The sequence below is a fragment of the Amblyomma maculatum genome, chromosome 10, assembly GCF_055883805.1.
Source record: "Amblyomma maculatum isolate TAMU_Amacu chromosome 10, ASM5588380v1, whole genome shotgun sequence".
Classification (NCBI taxonomy): Eukaryota; Metazoa; Arthropoda; class Arachnida; order Ixodida; family Ixodidae; genus Amblyomma; species Amblyomma maculatum.
Genome location: NC_139353.1, coordinates 92,906,631 through 92,918,273, shown reverse-complemented (window position 1 = coordinate 92,918,273; position 11,643 = coordinate 92,906,631). Strand labels below are relative to the sequence as shown.

General features: G+C 43.7%; 1 protein-coding gene across 1 annotated transcript; it reads right to left on the bottom strand.

Moving 5' to 3' along the window:
• Nucleotides 1-4,090: 4,090 nt before the first annotated feature.
• Nucleotides 4,091-9,191, bottom strand: LOC146177031 (uncharacterized). The gene is made up of 3 exons (XM_084581076.1): nt 9,093-9,191; nt 8,067-8,362; nt 4,091-4,415 (listed from the first exon to the last, which is right to left on the bottom strand). The coding sequence occupies exons 1-3, from the start codon at nt 9,175-9,177 to the stop codon at nt 4,170-4,172; spliced, it is 627 nt and encodes a 208-aa protein (XP_084437202.1). The 5' UTR covers nt 9,178-9,191; the 3' UTR covers nt 4,091-4,169.
• Between the last annotated feature and the right edge of the window lie 2,452 nt (nt 9,192-11,643).

Genomic DNA, 11,643 nt, shown 5'->3' with positions numbered 1-11,643 from the left:
AACTGTGGTCAAACGGAAGTCGCGTGAACAGCACTCGTATTCGTCTTTATTAAAATTGACTAGATTGGCTGATAGCTGACGCTGCTCTACGCAAAGGCAGAGAGAAATATTTCATTGTGTTCAACCATAGGAGTGGGCGTAATTTTAGCCAAGCTAATTAACGGGCTGGGTCCAAGAAGCAAGGATACGTTGCTAAAGGTTTTGGAAACATACATCACAAGAAACAATATTCCGGTCAGCTGGTCACTGAGCAGGATGAATTTTATCTATAAAAGAAAAGGAGATAGGAAGAACTCAAAATAATTTATACTGATTATGATAAAGACAGTTACACACAGTCTAGTAATGTAGGCAGTGAAAATGAAAATGCAGGCACCGATAGAAACTAGAAAGTAATATTGTACTGGGCGAACTGCCGAACGGGTTCAGGAATGGTTGGCTCCAAGATGATAGCATTTTATAAAAAGCCTGTGAGTAGAAATAGCCAGCGCGGAAAACAGACCGCTGTATTCAGCTCTTCTGGACATAGGCGGTGCTTACGACAACGTAAACAGGGAACTTCTGTGGAACGTACTCGAATCTGAAGGCATCGGTAAAGTATTATGAATTACTAAAGAAAATATACGGAGATAATAAAGTTGAGATTGCATGGGAGTGGTTATAAGTGCACCTGCTGTCAAGGTATGCAAAGGGCTAAGACAAAGGGTGCACGCTTTCACCGCTGTTCATGATTTATATGAAGAATACAGGCTGACCAACACCCTAGCGTTTGCCGCATACGGCATGTTGCCAGGGCTTGAAACGCGTAGATATGTCTAATGACATCGGAGACAGTGTGAAGGTTGTCTTTGGCGATTAAGAAATTGTACGCGTCCGCCGCGATACCCTTGAAAATGTGGTGGCGTCTGTATTCCTAAATTTGTGGTGTAAATTTCAGCGGATAATTGAGCTATTTTAGCAATCATCTGCTCAGCCCGCTTTTGCTGGGAACGGAGTCGCCACAGCGCTGCTTTAACTTTGTGGCAAACCTTTCAGAAGTCGTCAAGTTATCCTCGTCGTTCTCAAACTAGATCATTGCGTATGAATTAGAAAGAAATCATTGATTGGTAGGTTGACATGATAACAGCGGTTGTAATGACTATTTTATATTGAGTTATATATTTCTTGACATCCTCACCCTCTTCTCCTGCAAACGACCAGGGTTTCTGATAAGGCTGAGACGGAACAGGGCTAGCGGGGACAGGAATATCGCCCGCCTGGCTTTCAGCGTCGTGGCGTGCACGGTTGGAGCCGGCTGCGTGCTCTATGATGATCAGAAGCGGTTGCAGTCCAGGAAGGCGGTGACTACGGCGGAGCTCCAGTTGCTCTTGCAGCACCGCTGGTAGTGGAAAAGGTGTGGAACCGAGCAGGTTCCACCAATTTGTTACGAACAAACGACAGAGGGGTGTTTAATTACAGTACCGATGAGAGCCGGGCAAGCTGAGGCCTACTAGCTCCAGACCACCACCACTTCTTTCTTCTCTACTAGCAATCAATACCTCATTGTGTTCAGTAATATTGTAATATGACACGAGCCGGCAAGAAAGCAACCATGCTTTGGATATCTCGTGTAAGGTAGTGGAATGGATGCAGAAAAATGCTTCAGGATTAATCTACGCAGACTATTGGTCTCATAGCCAATAGCCAGGGAGATTTATAAGCATTAGATAGTATACTGTGAACGCGATGGATATGCAGTCGGCTTTACCGTTAGGGCAATTAAGTTGCGTCAAACGGTAACCAACGATATCAGAGATTAAAAGCTTGAAAATTAAGAGAGTGAGATACCAATATTGGCACAGTATAAAAATCTCGGATTTAGATAAACAACAGACAGTTATTAATGAAAAAACAAACAAAAAATCCACCAGTGCGAAGGGGAAAATGGATGGCGCGGTAAGAAGCACAGTACAGTATGGGGCACAACAGATATGAAATACATAAAAGTATTTGGAAAGGAATTAGGGCACCGGGCTTACCTCCGGGAACGTGGTTTTGTTCTTAAGGGCAGAAGTTTAGTCGTGGTTAGAAATAAGTCAAAGATATGTTTGAAGGTTAGGACTTCGAGCCCATGGCAAAACAACAAACGAAGCAATAAAGGAAGACATTCGTCGGGCCTATTTCGAGGCACGAGAGGCTCAGAGCGACATATTATACGATCAACACCTCAGAAAAATTAAGGACAATAATTGGGCAGGTAAACATTAAAATAGTTATCAAAAGGGCATTGACTCACAGTAGCGAAAAATGACCAGAAAACTATCCAGTAACCCTGTAGGAAAGAAGGACGGAGAAATAAAGGACAATAAACGCTGGTAAAGAACACAGAGCAGGTAAGAACACATATATAGAAAATTAAAAACTCGGATTAAGAAGAAAAGCATTTATGACAACTGAAGAGGCAGCTGCCTTCTCTTTGTAGGTAGATCAGGATATCTTAGAACCCGAATCTAAAGAAGGAAGTTTCATTAAGAAGATGAAACTTATGCTATGCGCAGTAGAGGTCGAGAAACAATTGAACACCTTATACTGGAGTGTGGCAGTATCTATCCAGATATTGATGCGGACATATTCCCTCTAGCCGAAGCCCTGGGGTTCAGAGGTAACAAATGAAGCGGGAATGAAGCGACGATAGAGGTTCGCAAGAGACGTTTAGAAGATTGGTGGATAAATAGCAGGGAGCTGACGCATGGAAGATAAATCGAAATTAAACAAGGGTAGTTCAAGACAACCTATACCTGAAATTTATTAATATTGAAAGGTTATCTAAGTGAAAAGCACAAAAAGGTTTAGAATGTTGATGACTATCACCACTCTCTTTCAAACGGGACGCTCTTAACATGCGTCCATCCGTCTTTCTACCCGTCCGTCCGCCCGTCCGTCCGTCCGTCCGTCCGTCCGTCCATCCATCCATCCATCCATCCATCCATCCATCCATCCATCCATCCATCCATCCATCCATCCATCCATCCATCCATCCATCCATCCATCCATCCGTCCGTCCGTCCGTCCGTCCGTCCGTCTTCTACTTTGTGTTTAACTATCTTTCCCCTAAATAGATTACATTACTAATCTCTGTGATTATCCAAGTAAACATTAAAAATAAAGACATGAAGTACCATCCCCAACGCTTTCCTTGGCCTCGCCGACTGTTGGCTTCTTTCCTTCATGTATTAAAACGGGCACCCTCATTTCCCATTATATATATATATATATATATATATATATATATATATTGTTTTTATTGTTATGTTGTTATTATAATATACTGTTTATATTGTATATTGGTGAAACATTAGGCTTTCTTTTTGTGACTCGAATTTGTGTTGGTGTGAAATCGAATTACGAAACTAAAGTCGTTCTCAGGGTAAATAATATAATTTCCTGGAAAAGCTATTTAATGCCCTATTAGATACCTTTGGTGCAGGTGTATGGCAAAACCTACTGGAGGGAATGAAGGGCGAGGAAAATTTCCCCACTTTACTCAAGTGTAATTTACGTAGGCAAAAATGTCTGCTATAGGAAGGCAAAAGATGGTGATAGGAAAAAGGTATGAGTCTCTCATTTTACTTTGCTTGCTAAAAGGTTAGTAAAATGCAATAAATGTTATAGTACATCTTTCCAGGAGCGCATCCAATATAGGTTTTTGGGTAGTTGAGCCATTTGTTACGTGCATTGCGTGCTCTGCTATTTCTTGGTAATTCTACAACAAAGGTTTCACTACGCTTTGAAACTCAGCTTTAGAACCGAGAGGAATTTTTATCCAGTCATCTAAATAGGTCCCAAAATGCAGTGTAAGACAACTGTGGGGTAAAAAACCATGTACTAGCGTGCACAGGTGGTTGACATCTGTGCAAATTTAGCTTGAGGTCCAGATGTGCACACATACCACCTCTTTTTTTTGTCATCGCAGTTTTAGCTTAAGTACCTACAGAAAAATGTGAAAGACAAAAAACTTTGTATGAGCCTCAGGACTAAGACTATAGCTCACAGAGAGGAAAAGCCGCCATTTTTTGTCAGTCTAGTTGAATACACACAACAGTATTTCAGGAACAAAGTTTTATTTTCTAAAACTGTTTAAGCGTTCGAGGTCTACATGTCACAGGTAATATCGTAATTTAGACATTTTCCTAATGACGACCTGAGGCGAGATATCGGCCATCCAGGCGGAAAATGACATTCCAGATCTTCTCCACATGGTACTGCATCAAGAATCCGACGTGGCTAACAATTGAACGAAGACCTTCAGGAGCTCCGGTCAAGTACAGCTCGGCGTCTTCAATCCTGTCAGCATGGATCTTGGACAGTTCTATGTGAGGTGCATCCCCGGGTGCCGAAAGGACTCTGAAGATCAACCGTAGCTGCCTGGCTTTTGCCTTGGGAAGAAAAGAAGAGGCAAAGTGAACTCATGATAGTATAGATTTGTAACCGACTTTTTCTAATTGACGAAGAAAAGTACGAGTAGACCTATATTGCTGTCATCACAAGTGAAGAAGAATGTTTGATTAAAATGCATTCAAAACCCACCCGTCAAGAACTGAGGTGAATCACTTATCATAGAAGCTTCTTTCTGATACCATTTCTCATCATGCAATACAGGTTTACCGAAAATATAATTCCAAAGTTCCTTGCGTATTTTGCGCTTATAGGGCATGTCTATTGCTATGAATTATGATACCTGATGAAGGAGTGCTTTTCTCCTTTTCTGACAGAGACTGAATATTTAGGTTACAGGTTAAGTCTGTGCATTCTTTACTATTATTTGTTTCGTAATCAAGCTGCTGTGGATGCTTCAGACTTCTATAAAAATTATCAATTTCATGCACACAATATGTCACTGGCTATGTATAACGATATATTGGGAAGTCTAAGACATCAACATTATTGCGCGCATTTGAAAATATTTCATACCCAGCCGCAGCGTGAAGAAAGGAATGGTTACCGAGAAAGAAGTGGTAGAGACAAGGAGAAACATAAGCAGGACAAATGTTCCTTGAGGCGGGGATTGCGTTCATGGCTAATTGGAAAGGACGAATTGGCGTTGAGAACAAATGTGGCAGATTTAATTTAATATACCAGTTAGGTCCATGTAAAGCAAGTAAAGCACCACGGACTGAGACCTGCCGGGCTGTCTGGGAACAAAATACAGGAAGTCGACAGGCTTTCACGCAACTTTTAGCTGTCTGAGGAATTTCCCAGAGCTACTCATAACACGATCATAGCAGAGAACTGATAGCTGCGGAACGTCACCACTGGCTCATGACCTAAATAGTGTGCGGTAGGCTTAGCGACAAAACATCTGAAACTAAACTAGTTTCGAAGCAGAATCTCTCAATTAGTATCAATAAAAAGTTCAGGGTGTCGGAGTAGCTGCTATAGCTGCATTGACCCAGTTGCAGAGGCGACGTAGCGGTGTATATAGGGAGCTAGCACGAAGCGCTGCATGCTGGGTAATCCACCATGATGTTGTCGCTCGCAGCAGACGACGCACACGCTAGCAGACGACACGACGCACTCGCCGCATCTGCAACACAGCCGAGTCTGCATTGTCGCGTCACGATCGCAAACGATACTGCCTTGATGGTGAAGTACGCTCTAGTGGGCTGTGAAAATCAAAACAACGCGTGGAAACTAAAGACCGGACAGGCCGACTGCATGCATTTCAGACTTCCAAGAATACGCCTGCGCGAGTGCGAGAAGACAAAGCAGCTTGACGCCGGTGCGAATGGTTCGCACGAATTAACAGACGCGAGATTGACGTTAATCCGGACAAGTACCATATTTGTTTACGCCGTGTCATTTGCGTGAAACGATCAGCGAGATACGATCTAGTTTGATAGTACTTCACCAATGCGTTCGTAGTACTGCGCTTTGCAGGGCATAGGTGCCTGCTGCGACGTGCCTACGTAGGTTTTTTTCTTTTTTCTCAGTACTCGAACCTCGAATATGCTTGAAAATTAGAAACGGCTGATAAAGCTAAGCATATTTCAATTTGCGCGCGCCCATTTTTAGGTCGTCCTTCAAAACTTTTCGACGATTGCAATCTCTACCGGACTGCATCGGTGCACCTGAGTAAAAAACCCCGCGTCAAAGGGATTATAGTGACAAGCGTAAAAACAAAAACAGCAAAAAGCTTGTATCTCTTTAAGTCTGTTTTCAGGATGACGGTGTCAGCAGTAACAGGTTCCATACATGGCTTCCATCTACTTGTAAGAACTTTGTGTCCTTCTACAGATTTCCTGGGCTTTAGTTGCTGCCGAGTAACGAAACTAGTCTTCAGGGCTAAAACTTTGTGAATGTCGGCAATGTCGACGAGCGACAATAAGTCTATAGGTCAGTCGTCCGCGCGTAGCGGAAACGGGTCAACTTTATACTGCTCCTTTTCATGATGGCGCACCCGATCTCTTAGGCACAGCTTTGAAGCGTACGTTTCCGAGGACTCCGCCGACGTTTTTCACGCACTTAGCGGCAGCGAACGAAAAACAGCGTGTTTACTATGTGGAAGGTAGAAAACGGTAGCCATTATGTCATTTCCCTGCAGCCTGAGAGCAGTGCGTTGTCTGCTGCGAGCGGCAACGGCGACACCATCATGGCGGATTACCAAGCATGCATCGCTTCGTGCAAGCTCCCAATAGGCAACGCCACCATACACAGCTGATGCTGTTCAGCATGATTAGCACCCACTGTTTGACGCTGAAGCAAGCCCCGGAGGTTCGGAGTAGTGTGTAAGTCTTACTGCCAAAAGTGGAATGGATATAGAGCTACAACAATTCATGATTGTCAGCGCATTTAACAGGGCGGTTAAGGATACAATTAATCACAGTATCTTGAAATGTTATAAAGATTGAAGTGCGGGCTATTTGTATGTTCATGTTAGATGAAAACAGGGCGAAGGATGAGGACAAAGATAGAAGAGCACATATAGATGACAACAAAAATTATGGGGACACTTAAGGTTCTTCTTTAAGAGGAGTGTCACACGATAGTGCAGGCCACTATTCCATATATAAAGCCCCGCTTTATTTCAGCCGTATGAACGTGCTTTTACGGCCTATGAGTAGATTGCCTGTCTGAGCGTCCAAGAGCATTGGAATGTTTATTCTTGCTTATACTCCCAACCTAAAGTGAGCAACCCGAATCGGCAGCTTCTCTGAACATTCAGACTGTCAAGTGGTATCGTTAAGCCACACAATCCACCGAAGAAAGAGTGCCCGGTTATGCCAGCTACCTGCCACAGGCTACCACCTGCCAGCCCTATGCCTGTGATTTTTTTGCACACAACACCAAAACCGGATTTTCTTACTACCATGGTCTTTAACTCTTTCTTGTAAAAGTTCTAAAGTATTTAAAGCATAAATAACGCGTGCAGAAGATTCCAAAAGTCTTGCATATATGAATGTTGAATTTGTCGTTGAATTTCGTCATCAGTAAGCAACGATGCTTGCAGCTAGATCGCGGTACTTGACGCCGCTCTCCCAAACAGTGCAGCACAAGTGCCGCGCGCTGGTTCAAACGGGACGCAAAGAGCGTCTATAAATTTATGCCACCACATAACGTCGAAAAATACTCAACTAAAGAAGGAACGGAGTGGAGGCTGCCAGAGGTTATTTCCAGTGTCCTGTCCGGACTCGTGCATCAGTTTTGGACAATATGTGACCTAAAAGATTACTTCTACTTTCTCTCGTCTCTTCTTTCATTACACAATAATGTGGTATATTTCAAAAGAAGTGGCCATTTCGCTTGCCCGTTTTTATTGTCTCAACACAAATTTACAAACACCTAGAAAATTACGATGTACTTTGTACTATATAACGGTGTAAAATGCGATCGAATGGCATTGTTCTATACTAAAGGCCAGATCGTTTTCATCTAAACAACAAAATGTTGTTAAATAGTTAGGACGTCGGAACACGCTCAAGAATCCATAAATTTGATAGTGAAAACTATCATTGCTGGGTTTAGGTTACGCACAACGTGGATGTCCAATGAACGGTCTATAATTGAAAGTGAAGCCTTAGAATACTCACCTTTGTTCCCAATATTCCGGACACTCCAGTGCAGCTCTTCCAATTCATTTCGGCAACCAGGGGTTCATGGGCGAAAGCAGTTACCAATACAAAACTTTCCTTTTCACTGCAATAGGGGTAGTAAGGCTTGAACGTCCACAACGTGCCAAGCCCCGTAAGCACTGCCGGTTCGATGTCCACGCCCATCACACTATCCTCCACAAAAATGGAAGGAAGGGTGATGTTGTTTGACATCGTCCGCAGGTAGGTCTTTATGCTGTCGGTCAAGTCGACGTCTGGGGTGCCCGGGCATAGTCCTGCAATAAAAGTTTGACTTTTCTGTTAGACATACGCTTGAGAGAAGAATAGAGAATATCCCCTGCCTACGCACCCCCTCTCCTAAACGGCGTTAAAAAACTGAACTCCTGGGGTCCATTTCTTTGAATAAAATTCTTTCTCACTATGAGAGAACACATTGGCGTCCCCGGCCTGCATGAACGGCCGAGGTGCTTTTCAACAATTAAAAAAAAAAGGAAAAATTTTTATCGCACAGAGTTGTGTAGATTTAAGATTACCCAGACAGCAGCTCATTCAATACATCTCCTTTTTCATTTTTTTTTGTTACGTGTATGCAGCCGGCAGCAATTTTTCCCCGCCTTCAGAGGGCGGCTTTTAATGTGGGGTGAAAAATTTGTCCCAGAGCAGTTGTTCGATATGCATGGTTGTAAATGACGTGAAATCGACAAGTTTGTTCAAAATGTTATCCTAAACGTATAAAACCCTACAAATAATAAAAGAGCACTTTTTGTGATGCTATCTTTATAGCTTTGCATACAGGTCGGCTCAGACGTTTACAGCTACAAAATTATTTCAAGCGTCAGTTATTCAGTTTGTCGCACTGCTATTCAAAGTGTGGTAGTTTCGTGCAGCACCACTAGAAGCTTTGACCTTCTCCCAATAATATCATCAATTAATCTGAAGAACCTAAGCCATGGAGGAGCAGTAATATAATATACTCAAAAGCGTCCATTCGGTAGAGATACTGACCTGCTGAGAGAGTAAACGTGCTCTCCTGAGCGGAACCGATATGCAGCAAGACGAGCGCCATGAAAATGGATATTAGGGTGGCCATTTCGGGAAGCTGAGTAGGCAACCTCTGTTCAAAAAAGACTGAAGAAAGCGACAAGTAATCCAACATTAGGGACGGAAGCAGCTCCATATAATTGCGCGATAAGCAACGAGTAATTGGCGAGAAAAGTAAAAAGGAAGTATTCCTTGTTCAGAGAAAAACTTTGACTTTCCGCGACAATTGCTCGTCGGACACAGTGACGGATGCCCTTTGTTGGTCGATCCGAAATAATGCCTTAAGATTGAAAACAAACTGTTTAATATTTCTCTCATAAGGATCAGTCCTTAAGTCAGCGCAAAATGTGTGGCACAAGAGAGGCAACTTTTGCTTTTGCTCGCCCAAATGCCACCCATTCTTGAGAAAAAATCGTTAATTCACTGGACCATGAAGAAAATGTTGTTTTGTACCATATTTATTTATATATTTATACAAAATGCTTGCTTAGCCTGAAGGCATTATATATGCAGGGGGTGGGGTAGATAAATGTATTCATGAGGATGAAAAGGGAAATAAGAAATGAAGAAAATAGCGCAACAGTGGGAGAAGAAATTGCAGAAATTAACAAGCATAAAATAACGAACGCACCACGTAAGCTGCTACACATCTGTCGCCAAAGTTCAAAACATTGCAGAGTGGCAACCAATTTTCGTTCGACATTGATTCCATTCGCTGACAGTTTAGGGAAAAATCAATAATGAAATACGTTGGTCCTACAATTAAATGCCTTCACTTCGAGGCAATCCTCGCACATATTATACTAATAATCAGGAGGCCAAGCATAACATTTCCTATGTGGTACAACAATGCCGAAACACTGCAGGTGGAAGTTAACGCACTAATATTTCTCCACGGCCTGCGAATGACTTCTACGACCGAAATTCGCCCGCTGTTGTCTGAGTATGTCATTAATAAAGTCATAGTATATACAAATACCAGTGCATTCCTTGGTTGTACCTACAAGCGTAGGCAACAATTGCAGTCAAGTCCAACAGGCTTACCTGAACTGGTTTTGCAATGGAACTTCAGAGACGAGTGGCTGCCGAGGGTGTCTTGATGTCAGCTGGCTCCGCACGCCTTTTAAAGACCTTACCGCTGACTCGGCTCTTCTCACTGTGCTAATCATTGCACCTAAAAAAATACGTGGTTAGATTAACTGGGATGACGTCTGTGATACATGAAAATGGACACCAAGATGTGCAATACTATTTTCGTAGCTATCCTTGGCAGATAGCTTGGTAGCTATTCCTTTCCTGATATGATAAACCAAAGCCGTTGTACTTGGCCGCAGTATGCTCGCCTTTTCAACCCCCGCTATGGAAATAGCGCTAAGTTGATTCGTCCTTGGGTTAGTCCTTGCATCCGCCTGCCTCAAACAGCTTGGCTTAGTAGGTCAGTAACACGAGCGCAGTCGTGATAACAAATATCTCTCGTCTGGACTAGAGCTTGCGACGGTGGCGGTTCTCTACTGCAACGCACAATTCGCAGCAAATACTACGTAAGGGGTGAAACGTGTTTGTACATGCGCAGTTACTACTTGTATATAAGACGAAAAGGCGTCAGCGGAAAGTAGTTTTGTCAGAAAACTTGCTTGTTCTTAGCCGAGGCAGGCACATTCATTCAGCTTGCTTAAAGACGAGCTTTATATTTTTGGCAGGGTTTATATGGTGACGGGTGCATGCACGGTGACGGGTGCGGGAACACCCAGCGCCTGTTGTACTTCCTCACGGATGATATCGGAAACTGTGGCAACCTGTGGCTGTGGAGGAATCCGCAGGTATTTGGCCACCTCTTCCCGGACTATCGCCCGGATCGTATCACGCAGCGATTCTGACGAAAACTGTCCGGCTTCACCTGCACTCGCGGCGTTCATAGACACTGTAGTGCGCTGGTATTGCCGGGCGCGCATGTCAAGTGCCTTCTCGATGGTAGACGCCTCACTTATGAATTCGGCGACAGTTGTTGGTGGACTTCGCACCAGGCCTGCAAATAACTGCTCTTTAACACCTTGCATCAAAAAGCGCACTTTTTTTCTCTTCCGACATGGTTGGGTCCGCGCGTCGAAAGAGTCGCTTCATCTCTTCGGCGTAGGCCGTAACAGTTTCATTCGGATGTTGTATACGGCTATTTAAAAGCAATTGCGCTTTTTCCTTGCGAAGCGTGTTGGTAAACATACGCAAGAATTCTGCCTTGAATGTATCCCACGTTCGGAGTCCGGCTTCTTGATTTTCGAACCATGTCCGCGCAGAATCCTCCAGTGCGAAGTAGACATGGCGAAGCTTCGAGTCAGCGTTCCAGGCGTTGAAGGCAGCCACCCGGTCGAACTGCTCCAGCCAGTCTTCAGCATCCTCATGTGGCAGGCCGTGGAAATGTGGTGGATCCCGCTGGTGGTTGAGCAGGACAGGAGTTGTCAATACCGGGGGATTCATCGCGCTGAGAGAAACGCTCCTTGTTGGTCTGTGGTCAGGGAGA

Bases quoted from the DNA above. Each gene is read 5' to 3' on its own strand.
- LOC146177031 (XM_084581076.1), bottom strand. From the start codon at position 9,177: ATGGCCACCCTAATATCCATTTTCATGGCGCTCGTCTTGCTGCATATC. The intron at 8,363-9,092 runs GTCAGTATCTCT...CTTTTATTGCAG, and splicing joins CACGTTTACTCTCTCAGCAG to GACTATGCCCGGGCACCCCA. The intron at 4,416-8,066 runs GTGAGTATTCTA...TTTCTTCCCAAG, and splicing joins CCGGAATATTGGGAACAAAG to GCAAAAGCCAGGCAGCTACG.